Source organism: Tachysurus vachellii, chromosome 2 (assembly GCF_030014155.1).
Source record: "Tachysurus vachellii isolate PV-2020 chromosome 2, HZAU_Pvac_v1, whole genome shotgun sequence".
In the NCBI taxonomy this organism is placed as follows: Eukaryota; Metazoa; Chordata; class Actinopteri; order Siluriformes; family Bagridae; genus Tachysurus; species Tachysurus vachellii.
This window is the reverse complement of record NC_083461.1, coordinates 16,460,571-16,480,570: the sequence shown is the minus strand read 5'-3', so window position 1 is coordinate 16,480,570 and position 20,000 is coordinate 16,460,571. Positions and strand designations below refer to the sequence as shown.

The window sequence follows — 20,000 nt, the reverse complement described above, 5'->3', positions numbered from 1 at the left end:
TTTTATCACTTTTTGTGCCAAACAACAGTTTTCTTATTGCCTTTAGCATGCTGTAAAGAACGGGCACAGAAAGTGCATGTGCAGGATCTTCTGCAGATCAGGTTAACAAAGCAAACGAGGAAATCAAGAGAACAGTGCTAATGAGTCTATAACTGAATCCATGGTACTCATAAAAATAAACATTACTGCTTTTTTTTGTAATTATTTAAAAAACAATAAAATAAAGATTTTGACATTAAAAAGCGCAAACATAACGTCTAGTTTAGATAATAAAAAAAGCTTCTGTTGAGCTCGGTATGACTCTGATGAGGAGAAATCTTAACCCCTTTAGGAAACAGTCATAAAATTTGAATGAGAAGCAGAAGCTGTCAGTCCATGTGCGCTTAGTATGCATCAGCTTAGTAACTAACTAAAATGTGGGGTTTTTTTCTTTTAGAAAAAAATTGTTGTTTGGCATTCAGCATGAACTAATAGTCAGGTACATAACAATAATTTCATAACTAACAAGACTGAGGGTTTTTCTTCTATAACCGTAGATGGATGTAGATGGATGAACCCTAGCACATTGCAAACTTGTTGTGAATTCTAAAATGGTTGTATGTTATTCTTTTCAGTAAGTGGTTCAGTATATTATTCTTTTCAGTTAGACCTTTAAGTCCAGATACAGATAACTAATATTCATTCACATCTGATGATCTTTAGAAAGGATGAAAAATCAGTACTCATTATTAATCTTATGGTTTTGGGTTAATATATGGCAGGAATGTGCTTTTGCTTATGAAATATATACCTGATTGGTATTTATTAATTTTACAAATATACAGTTTGCTTAAAATGCACGGTTGGTTTGTAACCATTTTTTCTCTTTACTGTAGATACCCTGTAATCTACACGAGTCAGTGGAGATCTCTTCATCGGCACTGTGTTCTTCATTTCTCTTCTCTCCACAACTTGGATCCTGAACACGACTCTGAGTTTTATTGTAAAGAAATGTGTCAAGCAATCGTTCCAAAAAAGTACCTGAGTGCAATGTAAACTGAACAAACTGACAAGGTGAAAGCACTGATCACTGATTGGACGGTATTCACTACAGCGTTGGATCAAGGAGTCGAAGAAAGCAGCCAGGCTTTTTGTGGTACCTATTAAGTAGAAAGGCTAACCTGTGTCATGCATTTCAGCATCAACAGCAGAGACAAAGACAGTTTGGGCTGTGAAGCAGGCGGTTGTTATGAGTGATTTGGAAGTCGGGCTCTGATTTTCAGAGTGTGGGAGTTCATTCTGCTGTGCGAGGAATTGCAACCTGCTAAATGTCAAACGCCCTTCTGTTCTAATGCAGACTTCATCATGCCAAGCTCTCCATCCAGGAACCAAGCCAATGAAAAAAAGATCATACGAAGTCACCTTTACAAAGTGAACTGTTGTATAACAGCGTCTACGGGGCATCGATGTTGAACTGTGACACATTACATGCTGTACAGCACCTCTGAGATTTGACCAGCAGGAGCACTATAGTCTTTGGGGACTTTCAGGCTGGCAGTTTAGTCTGAAACAGAGAAGTGTTTGCATGAGGAATCGTTAATGTGAAAGCTGTCATGTGGAGCGGGAAGCACGGCGAGGTACCCAACCTGAGACGACCTGCAGGAGTGGCTCTGAGTTTGGGTGCACTGGAACTGTACTGGAATTCCTGCGCACATAACGTAGCTTGTACTCAGGTCCGCACTTGTTCAGGAAGTAACATGTGCATGTATTTTAGCTAGTGATGACATGATTGGTTTCCACAACACACGTGTACCATAAGCAGCAAGGGAATGTTGTGGGACACAGAAAAGTTCAGATGCCTTACTGCACACAATAGCACAAATATAAAAATAAAAGTCTGGTCTCTATGTGCATTTGTGATGGTGTAGGATGAAAGCAAATGCATCAAGGTTCAATAGAATCATGTGTGTCTGAACTAGAGCAAAACTACAGGGGTCTGAGAACCACCATACTCCGATTTTGTGTTAAATATCTGCTGTAGTGAGTTCTTTAAACATTTTACAACAATTAAATACATTTTAATCTGCTTATGTAGAGCATCTTTTGGTGCATTTGAATCATTTCAGAAAGATTGTATTTACGAGTTGGACACCACAATAAAGTCGTAATTACGAATGGGAAATTCTTTCTAAAAGAGTCTGGAGCATGTCAGTCAGAAACATGTTGGAATCAATGAACGCAAATCGTTTGAAACTGAATATTTCCTCATCTCGATACGATACAATATGTAACAATGAAGTTTGCAGGGGCTTCATGAACTGATATGATACCTGGTATGAATTCTTTGTTCATTATCTAGAAAAGAAAAAAGTGTTAAAAATCCTTGCTGTGTTTTTTTGTAGCTAATTAAGCGAAGGTGCACCTACATCTCGCTCCGAACAAAGTGACTCAAACACAACTCAGTCTGTAATTGCAACTTCCAAACTTACACTTATGACTTTTTATGTTGATTTGAACATAAACACACAGTGTGATATATGTACTTGTGTGTGTTATTATAGAAAAGGCTGTCAGAACTGCTGTTTAAAAAAAAAAAAAATAAAAAAAATAAAAATTTACACTCTCGGACCAATTAAAATAAAGAATTAATCAGAACTGTGGTAAAAAGTTCACAAAACATTTATCGCAAACGTAAAGTCCAGTGATATAAAAAATAAACATTTGAGTTTCTAGTGGAAATCTGGTTAATATAACAGGAAAAAATCTCTTTTATTCTATTTCAAAATGATCTATTTCAATAGATTTATAGATTTAATACATTTCTTTAATCAATTTTAAATTTATACCAAAAATATATAAGAATCCATATGGACTGTTGGCTTCTTCTTAGCTTTGTTTCACTAGGGACAAAAATACATTGTTTAAAAAATATCTTTTTTTTTTTTTTACAGAAATGATTATTCAGGTGAACACATTAAAAGGTGTAAGAACGGTGTTAACAATGTAAATATGAGAACAAACTGTTTCTTTTAATCCCTGTGTCAGTCACTTTATTTACATCCCTGCCATTGTGCACAGATCTGCCAACAGGAGGACCCACAAAGGTGCTTCATTAAAAAAGGTTTCTATTCTAGTCATTGGCATTATATTTATATACACGTCATTTTAATCAAAATATTACAAAAAAAAGATGACCTGTGGAGATACAGTGCATTGATCCCTTGTGATGCTCTCCTTCGTAACCGGCTGGGTTGGATTTGTAAGTTACAAAGGCAGATGGAGCTGAATGAGTATGCACTCCCTAAGTTCGACAAAGAATTCTGCTTTTTTTTTTTTTTTTGCCTGCATCAAATCATCAAATTGGATTTAAAACCTGAGAGATAAAACCACAAGTGTGAGATGAAAATCAGCAAGTTTTTGATGACTGAATGAGTCTCTGGAAGTTACAGTCTTAACTGCCATGTCTTTCAGTGGTTGCCATGGAGATTGCCTCCTCTCACCTCTTGGAGTTTGGAGAGCGTAATGGGCTTGGACACAGAGGCTGAAATCAGCAAACGACCAGCTCCAACTCTACTTCCATTTGCTGATTAGTGTGATTAGGTGATGTGGGTTTAGAGGAATTGGAGCATCTCGGGTAAATTTTTCTGATTCAAATGTCACGATGTTTGATTAAGGTATGAAGAAGGAAAAAGAGAAACAGTTATGTTACTAATGCTTGGAATTACATCTCCAAACTATTTGTTTCTGACAGGAAAGACCCAAACATTATAGAACATAAGGAATTTACAGTGCAGAAAGGAAACAGCACTCTGATGACACCTTAAGACATAGTTAGATTTCTCTGCTTTTTTTCTCCTGCTGTGTGCAGAAGCTTATTATTCAGATGTCTTCTGGATATTGACACAGAATGGCGGCTGTTGTTCAGAGGCAGCGCCAGTTGAAAGCAGACTTTGTTCTTTTCTACTGATCTAGAACCAACAAATATAATCCAAAAAAAAAAAAAGACCCACATAAGGTCAAACTTTCATTTAAGATAAGAGTTTCTTCAGATCTTCATCTATGCCTTTCTCACTCAGCTGGTCCAGCGTGTGGTAGCGATGGATGATCTTATCAGCGGTCACCACCACCACCCGGACCCCGTGCGCGTCCTCTCCCAGCTGGCAGCCGATAGCTGAGCTCACCACCATGTCCAGTCCTGCATGGCAGCCGCCTGCATTACGATGGTAGTGACCCGAGAACACGGCTTTGACACCTGAAACAGATTTGAGGGGAAGAGATCCATTAATATTCTGCTTAGCTTCACACAAGGGAGGAGGATAGGTCAGGTCCAATTATACTAATTGATTAGCGTGGATATGCATATTAAACAGCACTGCCGATTAATACTTCGGGGGCATTATCTTGACGTTATTTCCAAGTTACTGATTACTACTGGCTGGTAAAGCAGCGAGAAGTGACGGACATTTCAAAGAGCGTCGGCCATGTTGGAGACCTCTCGAGAAATCTATTTTCTGTGTTGATCTGCATAATCATGGGGAAGGTTTTCATCTCACCTCTTCATTTCACCAGCCAACACAGTTCTGCTGTTATAGAATGCAAAGCAGTGGACTGATCACCACAGAGAAGGCCAGACAGATGGAGAGGCACAAATCTTTCTTTTCTTTTGAAGGAACGCAGGTTGAGCAATTTACAATAAAATCGCTCAAGACTTTGATCGCATACTTTATTAACAGACGTAGTCAGGAATGCAAACTGTATACACTGGCACATCTAATAGTACAATGAGATTTAAAGAAGACTCTTACGTGTTATAATGAGTTCCCCAACAGACGTGCACAAAAGACATCACAAAGGAATTTCAAAATATTAACAACAATACAGCAACACTACAGCCTTTACTGCTTGTAAGCTTTTAAACTGTGATTCCTGCATGAATGTTGGAGAGAAAAATCTGTTTCTTTCCTTTACTCTTCACAGTGTGAGATAAAATGTCACAAGCCAGATATTCCCGCCATAACTACCTGTCAATCAAGGTTTTTACCTGGATTATTCAGATTAAAGTACAGAACACGCCACAATCTAACCCTCATTTTTAGACAAGCTTCTAAAACGTGCAACTCTGCGTCTGGAGAAAAAAATAAATTGAATGCAGCTAATTATGCAGTGAGATACAACGGCAGACACCATCATCCTTAAAGCAATTACAACTCTGTGTTGCAATACAGCAGAAATAACGCAGCATGATGCTTTCTTTTTTTAAATGATTATTAATCAAAAGGAAAGCATCCTAATATTTTTTTCAAAGGGGAAGCTGTTTAATTATGTGAACCTGTCTCTACTGATGGGCTATGATTCAGACCTTGAATTAAGCATAAACAGGGAAACATGATATAAGCAGAGAGAAAACAGAATAATTATATTGAGGTGTAAAACTGGTCTGGGTGTAGGAGTGTGTTGAGGTGATCACATTAATGGCTATTTACTCAATGGACCAGCAGTGTGGAGAAACAGTAGAAGTGCATATGGTGTGTATTAATGTGCCAGAGTGTGTGTGCTCTTCAAACAAGAATCTCCTGTAAAAACTACCATCATACTGCAGCTTGGAACGTAACAATGCATGAAAACCCACTGCTTCATTACTGAGTAAGCTAACAGAAACTAGCCGATGGGAATATTGGGATGTCTTTACAATAGTCACGCTTGTAAGGATAATGTGTTCGTGTTTAGAGCAGTGAAACAGTAGGTGTTAGTGGGTGTGTAAGGACCACATTATTATGTGTAAGAAAAATTGCTCCAGTCTTATATCTGCTGACATCTCTTTAGACCGTGTCTGGGTTCTGAGTTCAGATTTTCGACTCTGAGCTGACACAGGATGTGTATGTTCTCCCCAGCTCACTAATGGAAAGCTGAATTAACAAGCTGTGATCGTTTCACTACAAAGCGAATCGTGGGGATCGATTTTTCTCTGTGGCTGCCCTAAAATTATAAAGCGCAGAAATAACAATCAGAGCAAACTGCCTAGCAGCAGCACTATTGTGCAAACTTGTAACTACCATTTCTGCTCACAGACTACCAGCTGGCCATAGAAATAGAGGGGGAAAAAAAAAATCAAACATAATCATACGTTAGGGAAAACCACCAGAAAAAAGGGGAAATACAGCCACGAACATAGAACAGTTTCACAAAGCTGACCATGTTTAAGTGCTTCCATACATATATATATATGTATGGAAGTACATTTCCCTTGTGCTGCTTATAATTTTGCAATTTTCAAACAACCGGTCAGTTTTTGCGATGTCGTGAACAGCGATACCTCAGTAAATTCCACCACCTGAGGATCCCTGAGCATTTAAGCTGAGCAAGCCTAAGTATGTCAAAGGCCTGAGAAAAAAACATTCTGAAAATAAACCGTCACACAAACTGAAATTAAGTTCTAATGAACAGGGAAGTACAACAGCGGTCTGGTTTCTGTTCCCCTGAGACTCGCTCACTGTGCCGCCAATGACTCTATTCATAGGCAGACGGATTTTGCGGCTACCTGCCAGATACGGATGATATGTTAATTCGGCTGCTGTCTTTTATCCAAACAAATCGTTGAGAATTTATTTCTTAGTTAGAGAGGCTGTATGAGTGTGAGAGTGTTATCGTTAGGCCTCTCGGAATTAATCACCTAACTATGCCTATATATAATTTGCATGACAGAAGGAAAGACAGAATGATCTGTGGGGAGACCATTACTTATGCTGCTCATATATCTCAGTCATTTATCCCCACGAGTGCCTTTATGAAATGCTCAATGAGGGACGGCCTGCGCATTGTGTGTGATGTAAGTAATTAAGATCCCATCCAAACGTACACTGATGCAGAACAGGAAATCGGGGTGGTTTGAAATTGCTCTGACAAAGGATCTGCAGCTTTACATAAAAATAGAGACAGAGGCATTTGGACGTTTTTCCTCAAGCTGAGGGACCGAGATCACAGATGGCTGTGGAGCTTTGACTGAACAGGCTTTGACAGAGCATTAAAAAAAGAAAACGCATGTAATAACTAATCTTGCTCACCAAAATCAAAATGGCTATTAAGTATGGAACACGATGTGGCATTCTATTACAAAAAAATAATCCACTAGCTGAAGCAGAGCTATTATACTACTGCTATCCTAAAGCAAACTGCCAACAATTACAATATGTAATTTATTAATGAACACCACTTCATGCTTTATAACCATTTATAGTTCTACTTAATGCCTGTGGAACGACAACTTCCCTTTTAATATGTTAAATAAATGTATAATCAGTTTATTATTATTTTGTGACACATTAATGAATGAGTTGTTACAGTTAATATGATAACGTATAGAATAAGAGCATGAATACAAACCTATCATTTGAATTCCAGCTGGAACTATTTTCAGAGCTGTTCTGTTACAGAAAATCCAGGAACATGTTCAGATCTGAGATTTCAACAACACTGTGGTGTGTCACCAAGCTAACACCATCATCTACTGCAGTTTTTTCAGTGGTGACAATAGAGAACTGTGTCTCTAAGTGGAAACGTGAGAGTCTGAGACACTTTTGGAGAATTGGAGAGTGTAATTACTAAATATATATCAACCACATATCCATAATGGAAGCCCATAAAGAGCAACATAGAGGTCGGGGTCGAGCTCGTCAATAGAAAGTCATCCTATAATATAGCAAATCTTTGTGGTCTACCTGTTATTATCTCCATTACGTCCCTGAGCTCAGCCCATTCTTCATCATCTGACCAAAACAGACCAATTTTCCAGTGATGACAAATGCTCTCTTGGTTTACTCACACTCATTAACATCAGCTTGCCTTAAGCCAACAGAGATCACAAAGGAAAGAAACAGTTGGTTTATTAGTTTGGTATAAGTCAGCACCAGCAGCTGAACGATCAGACACAAAAAACAGAGTTATTCTACAGAGAACCATATTCTTTCTTATTGTTTTGGACAGAGAGCCATGTTTCTGGTGAACAGGTCTTGACAGAGTATTAAAAACAACAAAAAACTGGACTAATCTTGCTAACCAAAATCGAAATGTCTATTAAGTAAAGAACACGATGTGAAGCGGATCAGACCCTGAAATGGACTATTTTTTTGTCTAATATGTTCATTTGTTTTACACTACAGCAAATTGCCATCAATTGCAATACGCAATTTATTAATGAACTCCATGCTTTTGAACCATTTCTAGTTACCTTTACAGCTGTGAAACATCTCTGAAACAATTTGGATCCTAATCATTTACGTTACAACAACCGTTCCTTCACTAGTATCGACTTCTCCACTCACTTGAATATATTGCTGAGAAAACCAGAAAGTCTGAGTTCTTTGTCCAGAAAACTTTCCCATGTCAGAAAATCTACTATTAATATGTTAAATAAATTTACTTTATTTATTATTAGACAAAGATTATGTGATACGAGTCCTGGGAAATGAGTTGTCACTGTAAGAATCAGGAACAGTTTAGTGTTTGATGTTTACTGGTGCACAGGCACCTCAACAATTTTACAAAAGTACTTAAGTTTAAGGGATGACCAAAGGCATGTGCTGGGAAAAATATTGCAGAAACAGCACCAAAGCATTTAATTCTGGTGATTTTGAGAGGAGCATTTATGTATGTATGTCTGTATGTATGTATGTATGCCTTCTTTCAGCAGCTAACAAGCTAATGCTATCGATCAAATCTGTTCCAATTAGATCTGGAAAATGGGATGCTATCATTCACTTAAATATAGATTTACATGCTACTAATTATCATGTTACTTCAAGTCAAGGTTTCCATGGTGAAAAGTGAAGGGAGGAGGAGCACAGCAAGAGAGACGGGGCGTATGATTGAAGAGGATGCGCAGGATCTCTTCGGTTGGCTTTATAATCAACCTTTATGTTTTAAATAATTCTAATGATGTAAATGATAACATTCAAACAACTGGAAAGTTTTTTTTAAATATATCTAATGTAATCTACACACAATGCATCAGGCGATGATTTACCAGGAAAATTTTACCTGGGCTCGTGCCTCTTGAAAAGCTTCTGGTAAGAATTATAACGTATAAAATCTATCATTTGAATTCCAGCTGGAACTATTTTCAGAGCTGTTCTGTTACAGAAAATCCAGGAACATGTTCAGATTTGAGAATTCAACAACACTGTGGTGTGTCACCAAGCTAACACCATCATCTACTGCAGTTTTTTCAGTGGTGACAATAGAGAACTGTGTCTCTAAGTGGAAACGTGAGACTCTGAGACACTTTTGGAGAATTGGAGATTGTAATTACTATATAAATATCGACCACATATCCATAATGGAAGCCCATAAAGAGCAACATAGAGGTCGGGGTCGAGCTCGTCAATAGAAAGTCATCCTACAGTATAATATAGCAAATCTTTGTGGTCTACCTGTTATTATCTCCATTACGTCCCTGAGCTCAGCCCATTCTTCATCATCTGACCAAAACAGACCAATTTTCCAGTGATGACAAATGCTCTCTTGGTTTACTCACACTCATTAACATCAGCTTGCCTTAAGCCAACAGAGATCACAAAGGAAAGAAACAGTTGGTTTATTAGCTTGGTCAGCACCAGCAGCTGAACATCTAAACAAACAGTCAGTCACAAAAACATGAGTTATTCTACAGAGAACTATACTCTTTCTTATTGTTTTGGACAGAGAGCCATATTTCATTCCATGATGGTATCCATCTTGAAAGTGCAGAAATAAAACCTTCACATTAAATAAAGTTTCAAAACAAACTGAGGTTTTATGTTTGTTCCCATCACGTGATGCCTATAAAGAAGGGGAGCATGAGAGCTGTCATTTTCCTCTGAGGGGTTCTTATAGAACAATGTTTAGATTCTTCAGTGCTGCTACAGGATGAGTGCAGAGGAGACATTAAACTGGGCTGTGGCTCATGAGAACCTCTGAGTACTGAGCCGGAAATCTTGCAGTGAGTCACGGTGACAATAATAGATGGAGCAGTCTGCCACTGAGTTCAGAAGGTACACTGTTTCCAATTAGGACAGCACGAGGGCCCTGAAACATTCACAAATATATTCATGAGATCCATCAGGATGTAAAATAAATTAGAGGTGTCCTCCGTTGGCCGAATGATATACTGAACTGAACGAGATTAAAAAGAACTGAGTGATTTTCCCAGTGAGGGAGAAGTATATGGATGTAACGTCCTTCTCCTCTTGCTAGCTATTTTTTACATCATGCCTTTAACCCCTGAGGTAAGACTGTGTGCAATATACATGTAGACATGCTATCATAATACATACACTGTGTGAGATGATTCTGATTCTGCAATTCTGTGACAAGACATCGTCATACTGTGATCCTAAACACTGGAAGTGTTGTTAAAAATGATAGTTAATAGTCCAAACTACAACAGTCTCTTATTTTACGAAGACCAGCTTTCCTCTGGGTGCAGGTCTCAAAACAGAAAATCTTCCTACAAATCTTACTGCCTCATACCAAACATGGATTAAATCATTAAAAGCAGCATTTTCTCACATCTCCAAAGCCTGAGACAGCATAAGGGGTTTGATTATTGGCAGTGGCCTTCTGTAAGTCATGAACAAATGTTTTCTTATATCCAGCATTTTGTGCACTTTTTTTTTGATGATCTGCAGCTAAAAACAGAAAACTAAAAATGCTTAAAAAAGTGGGGATTTAACTATGATTCACTATAGAGTCAAAAGTTTGTGGACACGTGACCAGGGCACCCTTATGTGGGTTTTTTCATACCTTTTGTCAAAGAGTTGGAGGCACACATTGATGCATGAAATAAACTTGGTTCTGACCTTCAACAGCAAATGTGCTGTACATCAGACATCACTAACTTCAGAACATATGCCATGTGACCATAAAATATGACTCTCACATGTATTACTTTTAAAAAAATATGGTAAAAACGTCTCCTATATACTACGAGTTCATGAGTGTAGGTTCATAATTCATGCAGTAGGAAAGTACCAAATAACTTTTAGGATTTTAATCTGCACCACATAACAGCAGACTGATCTACAGAAGATTTAACCTTGTATTAAACTTTGTTTTCAAAGCTGATCCTAATACAGACTGGGATCTATATCATGATATATTACTACATCCCAAACAATTCCTAACTGTATCATGTACTCTGCAGCATCACCCTCCTTCCCTGCTCTTGCTTCTACACTATACAAAATACACATATTGCTCTCCTCTAACTCTGCTTATTTTAAATAATGAATTGAATCTATTGCTGAACTGGACTGTGTGGATCAGCAGCTTGTTCTCAGTTTCAGTTTGTGCTGCATTCACAAGTCCTCTGGCAGTGCACTCATCTGGGAAAGACAACCTCTGTTTTTGAGTAGAGGCGCATAAACAAACCTGAATAAGAATGCCAGGAAATAGAATCATAAAATTACACCAGACTGAGGCTGAGACTGAAAGACAGTAATTTTGTTAAATAAATGATGACGTATGGAGCAGTAAGTCGTTCTGTTCCATCTCAACATTTCTTGGCAATAGTGTTCTTTTTTTTGTTTATTTTTCTTATTTTTTTTATTTTATTAAACAGCTGTATTCTGCATTACTTGCTAAAAAAATTTTAATAATTAAATATATCAGTTAATTTTTTTTCTGTCATTTAAATAAAAAGATAAAAAAAATTTGTGCCTACTGCATACAATGTAGATATTTCAAATATTAATGAAAAAAGAGAATCAGTCTTCAGATAAGCATTGCTTAGTGCAGCTGTCCAACATCTGAGCACTCTTATAAGCATGTTCTTGTACAACGGATCTATGCACGAGAAATTAATATCGAGACATTTCAGAATCAATATGGCCAAATGATTGATTTATTTTTTTCTCCCTCAACTAAAATAGTTCCCTAAGAAGCCACAGCTGGAAAGAGCATTGGCTGTTGCCATGCAACAGCCTGTATGACCCCACTAAGTGCTATAACAGTTACAGTGTAATGGACTTTTGCTAGAATTAGAATTTAGCAAACACAGACAAGGCGAGTGATAAAAGTGAAATGTACCAGTGCTGCTAGTAATTAAATATCAGCACTCCGATAAAATTAACAGACTGGAACTGCTGTGTAATTAAAGAACAGATACTGAAATTAATAGGCAAATCAAATTTACACAATACATTTATATAGTAAAGAAGTGTGTGTATAAGAGGGGACAACCTTGTATGGTAACTAGTAATTATTCAAATGCACATGTTGGGGCTACATGTGTTGGTCTCCGCTTATATGACAAAATTCTAAACCCGAAAAAAAATCGTGTCATCTTTTAGAATTCTATTGTTGTAATGCTACCAACCCGTATTCTGGAAATGTTGAGACAATTTTTTAAATTTGAATAAAACGAAAACGATGCCTGCTACAGGTCTTACAATGGTGTAGCATCTCCTCTTCTTTTCGAAAGACGTCTGGGCATGGAGTTTATGAGTTTCTGGAGTTTTGGTGTTTGAATTTGGTCTCATTCTTGCCCGATATAGGTATCTATCTGGTGAAAGATCTGGACCGCAGGCAGCCGATTCAGCACCCGGACTCTTCTACGACAAAGCCATGTTGTAATAGCTGCAGGATGTGGTTTTACATTGTCCTGCTGAAATACACAAGGCCTTCCCTGAAATAGACGTCGTCTGGAGGGGAGCACGTGTTGCTCTAAAACCTTTAGATACCTTTCAGTATTCATAGTGCCTTTTAAAACATGCAAGCTGCCCATACTGTATGCACTTATGCACCCCATACCATCAGAGATGCTGGTTTTTGAACTGAACGCTGAGAACACTCCCTCCTCTTTAGCCCAGTGGACACGGTGTCAGTGATTTTCAATGAGAACGTTACATTTGGACTCGTCTGACCATAGAACACTTTTCCAGTTTGAAACAGTCCATTTTAAATGATTCTTATCCCACAGGACACGACGGCACTTCTGGACCATGTTCATATATGGCTTCCTTTTTGCAGGATAGAGCTTTAGTTGGCATCTGCAGATGGCACGGCGGACCGTGTTTACTGACAAGAGTTTTCTGGAAGTATTCATAACTAAGTTTTCATAGCTCATTGACACAATAATGCTGACGAGTGATGCGGTGTCATCTGAGGGCCTGAAGACTGGAGACTGAAGACTGAGGGCCGGAATCTGTCTGTGAGGAACATTGTTTTTAAAGTATTCCACAATCTTTTTACACACTCTTTCACAGATTGGAGAGACTCTGCTCATCTTTAGCTATAAAAGGGATGTCTTAGAGAGGCAGAGACTCTCAGAAGTAATCATGTTACAGACCTAATATCAATTAACTTAATTAGTTGCTAAATGTTCTCCCAGCTAAATCTTTTCAAAAATTCCTGCCTTTTCAGACATTTATTTCCCCATTGGCAACTTTTTTGAAAACTGTAGCAGGCATCAAATTTGAAATAAGCTCATTTAGTGGATAAAAGTGTAAAATCTCTTTGTTTAAACATTCGATATGTCATCTATGTTCTATTGTGAATAAAATATTGGCTCATGTGATTTGAAAGTCTTTTTGTTTTCATTTTATACAAAAATAATGTCCCAACATTTCCTGAATTTAGGTTGTAAATTACATAACAGAATTTCTGGTTACTTTTGCTGATTTGGTTATAACTCCAGCTAATGTGACTCTAGTTACTATCACACAAATTTCCTAGATCTTAGATCTAAATTTATTAATTTCACACCACATTACCTTTGATCATATCAGCCTTGCCAAACTTACTATAGCATCGGTCGCAGCAGCAGTCTGTGTACTGGGGTTCTGCATGGTCACATTATTAGAGACAGTAGCATTACAATTGAACTGACAGACACAACATGAATGCATGTGTCCATTCAGCTTGAATTTGGCCAGCTGATGCTGCTCAGATACGTACCTGCTTGGCAGAATCTGTGTATCAGATTTTCTCTCTTGGCTCTCTGCAGATTGAAGTAGTCGTCCTCCTCGTCTGGAGATCTCAGGTAGAGTGGAATGTGCTGGAAGATAATGACATGCCGTGCTGAGCTCTTGGCTGCTTTCTGGAGCTGTTTCTCCAGCCAGACCTCATGTGCCTCCTCCAGCTGAGGGCAGCCTGATGCGTCAAAGAACAGTTGAGAATTCAACACCAGGAACAACACTCCACCAACCCAGAAACTGAAGTAGTCATCACCCCAGGCACGGCAGTATTGCTCCACTGTGTCCAGAGTGGGAGTGTTGCCCAGGTCGTGGTTACCGCTGACAAACACGAGCGGAATTTCTGGATCAGTGTCCCGCAGGATGTCCTTCAGGTCCCTCTCCTGCTCCTCTCTGAATTGGCAACCTGAGGAATGCACAGTTTTTTGTTTTTTTTTTAAACAAATGACTACCAGTTGCGGATGAAGAGTGTGTTCCTGTTATTTCATTAAAAGTGGTAAAAATCTATTTTTATCTATAGGGAGAAATTTTGTGGAGACAAACTGTCACCATATTATTTACATAATAACAATACATCAATATTACATCATTAAGTACTAGAAGCAATCACTGAAGAGTCTCTCTTTTCAGCAAAGCTGTCCACCTTGTCTTCGGAGCTAATAGTGTTTCCCACATACAGTATAGGTGATATTTGTGCAAGCCACCCACGCAAACTGACAACTGACACATTATTAAATGGATTTTATTGTTAATCTGTTGCACCACGGTTCATATTTGGCGGTGACATGAACAACGGTCAGTGTTCAGGGAAGGAGGAGAAAGTGAGGGAGAAGGCAGAGGAGGGATGGAGGGAAAGGAGAGGAAGTACCGTTCTGCATATAGCAGAAGCAACATAGCTGTTTTCACTTTTCATCTCACCAAGCATACATCATATGCAGTCAGTACTGGCTGATTAATTATTAGCGCGTGTTCTTACACTAGTATAGTAAATATAACATGTAAATATCTGTACTGGCTGCCAATTTGTTCTACATTTTACTGAGTGTAAATCATACTACTTTTCTACATTCTAGATTTAACACAGTTCATTAAGTTCATTAATTTAGTGAGATTTACACTCAGATTCTAAATGCTTTGAGGCAGTTACAACTTCTACAAGATTTGGATCTTAATCAGAGTCGGAACAAGCTCCGCTGCAATAAAGTAAGCTACAGCTCCATGTGGAGTGAAGTTGCTTAAAGATAAAACATGTTCAACAAAAAAGATAATTCAAATCAATATTTCATTTAGCCATGGGTTGGCACTTTGAAATTATTGATAAATTCTGCAATTTTGTTGCTATTAGCGGTGTTTAGTCTTGCATGAGAGCTGGAATTTCTTACGACCCCACACATTTATCCTTAGGATTTCAACTAGTCATGGTTGGGAGGGTTACATGATTCCGGTTTGCACCAGTATGCAAGAAGGTCTGATGTTGATTCGCAGTCATTAACCTTGCTTAATGCTAGATTAACCTTATTAAACATATAATCAGGGACAACAATATTTGAGACAAATATTAGATTAAAGTAATCTGTGCAGGAGTTTTTTTTTTTGAACACTGAAGGTTTAATAAAGCTGGAACATTCTGATATAACACAAAAAGATCAACAAAAAAAAGACAAATGTATGTCCTGAAAATAAGATAAATAATATTAACCTGAAGTGAATTGACAGCTGCAACAACGAGAAAAGCAACAAACATAACCTTTTTTGTCTACAGCATCCATTGTTCTAAAATATTTAAATAATCACTGAAAATGTGTGCAACTGATCCAGCGTTCCAGCAACACAACACCAAGCTACCTATACTTAGCATATATATCCAAGTACAACGTTTTGAAACTGTTAATGCCATCCTGCTAATTTCCCTGGGGTAGATTTAAAGCTCAATGAGGAAGGGTGAAATTACAAAAAATAACACTTAACATCCTACTACACAAGAGAGGTTGAATTTTAAAACATACATTCACCAGCCATGTTAACAGAAACGCCATATTCATGCTATTGTCCAATCCTCCATTCATGTGGCAGTAGCATAGTGCATATTATCATGCAGATACGGGTCAAGAGCTTCACTTAATGTTCACATGTGGGAAACCGTGATGACAGTGACTGTGAGTGGCAACTATGTGAGCATAATTGTTCATGAGAGAGGACAGGCGACAAACTGGTTTGAGCTGAAAGGAAGGTGATGGTAACTCAAATAACCACTCTATACACCGATGGGGAGCAGAAAATCAGCTCAGAACATCTTAGAAAAGCATCACAGAACGACACCTTAAGGCAGATAGGGTACAACAGTGAAAAACCACATCAGACTCTAGTTTACAGGCAGGAAATGGATTCTGGGGACGCAGTGGGCACAGGCTTACTGAAACAGGACAGCTGAAGACCAAAAACCAACACCACCACCACAGGTGTTTCTAATAAAGTGGCTGGAGAATGATCAATATACTGTGCTGTCTATGGAAACAAACATGGAGTTTCATTGTCAGTTTGTTTAAACTTAAAAGGCGTATTATTAAAATGCACACAAAAGAAGCTAATCCGTGCAAATGAAATAGCTGAAGCCGTGGCTTAATGTTTGAAGGAAGCTATTTTTGAACATTATTTGTTTTGTGAAGCTAGCCAGATTTGGAGCTATTTTCCTTTCTCTTATCAGAGGTACAGAGTGTTCGACTTTAACAGCTCCCCATGTCTCCAATCAGTGACAAACTGCAAAGAACCCCATTACAAGCTCTCGTACTCGCAACAGAGATCTCTATCAGCCAGGCACACAGAGAACTCGTCTCCCGCTGGTCGTTCCAACTGCTCATTGTTCAGGGAACTTAATTTTTCTTTTCCACACCAACAGCACCTGTACCTGCTCACATATGCGGATTAAGGAGTGAAAAGCATAATGTTATCCTTGCCCATTCCTCCAAAGTCCATGAGCATCTAATCATCTCCCAACACGAGCTTGCCTTCTGGAGTCTGGAATCTGCTCGGATATCACATCCATCAACTCTAGCACACAACTGACACACTACTCTCTGTGGTTCATGATAAGATGAGAAGAGAATGTTTGAGAACAGCTGCTGGTGGAAAAAAAAGGAATGCAATTTGGTCAGCAGTCATGCTTGAAGTGGCCAGCGTATGTGTTCAGTGAAGGTGAATGATTAATGGGTCCCTGAGCAAACCTTCACCTTAGAACCTTCCAGGAATCAAAAATTCATTTTAAATATCTCTAAAGAATAAAATCACATCGACATGTTGCAGTTAGGGGCGTGGCTACAACAATTTGTTTATACAGTATAAACAATACTGAAAACAATGTAGTATTATTATGTTTGCTGCAACAGGGCAACAGGTTAGTTTATAATTTAAAGAACATACCAGGCTAAATCTATAAATATTACCTTTCTCTGTTGTTTTCAATAAAATCATACTATATGTTTATAGCGGTCTGGCTATATCTCTTTGTCCAGGTTCATGCTTTACCAGAAACCAGACATAACTGTTTTCTCTGACCACTTTAAAGCAAGATAGAGAAGTGAAAATGTCAGAAGGATGCAGTTGATTTCGAATTTCAGAAGAGAAGCTGCATGATGGATGGGTCATCTCATGGATCTGCCGCAGTCGGGTTGCGTGGCCTGTCACTAACCGACTGTTTAAAGGTCTCCACATCTCCTCACAAGTGCCTTTTTTGAAAACCTTATAAAAAGCAACCACCACACAGAATATAGCTGCAGGGCTCAAATAACATCAAGGAAAATAAAACTATAAAGCCTGAAGAATCTCAAAAGTAGATGATATCCCTCCTGAGAAAGTTCAGAACTCAGATGTATAAAGGATTTGCACAGAAGGCACTCAACACGAGTCCTGTCCCAGTCTACCCTTTTCTATAAAAATGAAAAAAATAATAATAATAATATTCCCATTTTAAAATATACTGCAAGTCTTACACTGATTTGTATTCTATTCATATCTCTCTAAAAATAAAACAAAATAAAACATGACTCACACTGGGATAACAGCTCCACACCTTAGAAAACAGAATTTTAAACACAAGTTCAATGCATCTTAAACAGGATGATGCATTGAGAATGAGGGGATTTCAGGTGTCCTGTAGTACCACTGCATTTGCTCTATTTGCAGCTATTGGCTTTATGAGTAGACGAAATAAGACGTTCATACAGCTGTGGAAATGTGAGTTTATACAAAAGTAATGCACAAGAGAAATGAATTATTGTTTTGTCTATTGCTGGGTTTCACTAATTCAAGAATGTGAGTGTTTCTCTCCTTCTATTAAACCTGACTCCTCAGCATCACTAAGCCCTTAACCAGTATTTCTAAACACTTTAAAGAAGGTGAAATAGTAGAGCAAAAGCTTTTTAAAATGTTAAGTACATGAGTATTCCATGGCCAAAAATAAGGAAGGAAAAAAAAACAAACATGCAATGCAAAGTACTGTGCTCTGGGCATTGAGAACGCATGAAATAGCACAGAAGTCTTTTATAGTATGAAAGTCCAACAGTCATTTTAAAAATAGTATAGCCTCATATAAAACAACACATTAAACATGTGACTCCAAATTCATGTTAAACACAAGGCACATCCAGTGACCAAATGACTTTATACCACAGTGGTGTTGGATTGATTTCCGACAACAGCAATGGATGTGACAGTAATGCAGACCGCAAATGACAGGTTTACATTAATGAGCTCGTATTTACATACATTATCACATACAGTACTCTCACAGAGCACTTTATCAGGAACATTTATCAAAAACACTACGCTAACACTGGGTAAGCAGTCGCAGATCTATGTGGCATGGATTATACAACATGCTGGATACATTCCTTTGAGATTCTGCTCCATGCTGTCATGTCTGCATCATGTGATTCCTGAGGATTTTTCAAGTGCACTTTCATGCTGAGGCAACTTATACCTTGTGACATGCAGCATTAACCTCCCAGAAGTAGCCATTAAAAGATGGTAAATTAAGGCCATGAAGTCATGCACATGGTCAGCAACAACATTTATAGTCTGTTGCATTCAAGTGATGTTTAAGTGGAATTAACTGGCCAAAAGTGTGCCAAGAAAACATTCCCCACTTCATTACACTCCCTCCAACTGCTTGGTGTCAAGAGGCAGGTTGAGTCCATGGATTAAGCTGTCGGAGCTGAATTCTGACTCTACCATCTGTGAGCCTCAGGAGAAATCAAGATTCATGAAACCAGGCTACATTTTTCCAGTCTTTATCTGTCCAGTTTTGGTGAGTCAGCTTTCTGTTCTTGGCTGACAGAAGTGGAACCTGGTGGAGTCTTCTGCTGTTGTAGCCTATTCACCTCATAGTTCACCGCATTCTGAGATGATTTTCTGCTCACCACAATTATACTCAACTGCACATCTGTCAGCTCGAACCAGTCTGACCAATTATCGACGAGAAGTTATACAGTCTGACTTCTGTCATCAACAAGGTGTTTCCATCTGCAGTAATGCTGTTCACTTGATGTTTATCTTAGACCAGTGGTGTAGACGGCGATGTCCAATCTTATCCACAAAGGGCCGGTGTGGGTGCAGGTTTTCATTCCAACCAAGCAGAAGCCACACCTGATTCCACCTGTTTTAATCAGTTGTTCTTGGCTTTTAGAAGACTCTGGTGTGGCTTCTGCTTGAACAGAGCAGCAAAATCAGAAGTTTTCCTCATTATGATGGTTCATGAGGAAATATCTACATGGTTTTTGTAATGTAGATTTTCAACTACATTATGCATTGTAGATAGGAAAAACTAGTTCCTGTACTATAGAACACACCGTATTTTTACTGCTTGCACTGTTTGCACAGATGCACTTTATGTGGCTCGGACTAACTAGCTTAAGTCCTTAAGCTCTGTGTTGTTCTATGTAGCTCTGTCTTTGTTCTATGCAGCACCATGGTCCTGTAGAAAACTTGGCTCATTTCACTATGTACTGAGTCAGCTATATATGGTTGAAATGACAACAAAGGCTTCTTGACTTGACTTGACACTCCTACATAATATAAGAC

The 20,000-nt window shown here is 38.3% G+C and overlaps 1 protein-coding gene across 1 annotated transcript in view; it reads right to left on the bottom strand.

The window, feature by feature from the left end:
- Positions 1 to 2,640: 2,640 nt before the first annotated feature.
- The window catches only part of cpped1 (calcineurin-like phosphoesterase domain containing 1), a 22,988-nt gene continuing 5,628 nt past the window's right edge, over positions 2,641 to 20,000 (bottom strand). Inside the window, exons 3-4 of the mRNA XM_060860045.1 lie at positions 13,909 to 14,331; positions 2,641 to 4,231 (exon numbers count right to left, since the gene is read on the bottom strand). Coding sequence (XP_060716028.1) covers positions 4,008 to 4,231; positions 13,909 to 14,331 — 647 coding nt within the window. The 3' untranslated portion in view covers positions 2,641 to 4,007. The remainder of the gene's footprint in view (positions 4,232 to 13,908; positions 14,332 to 20,000) is intronic.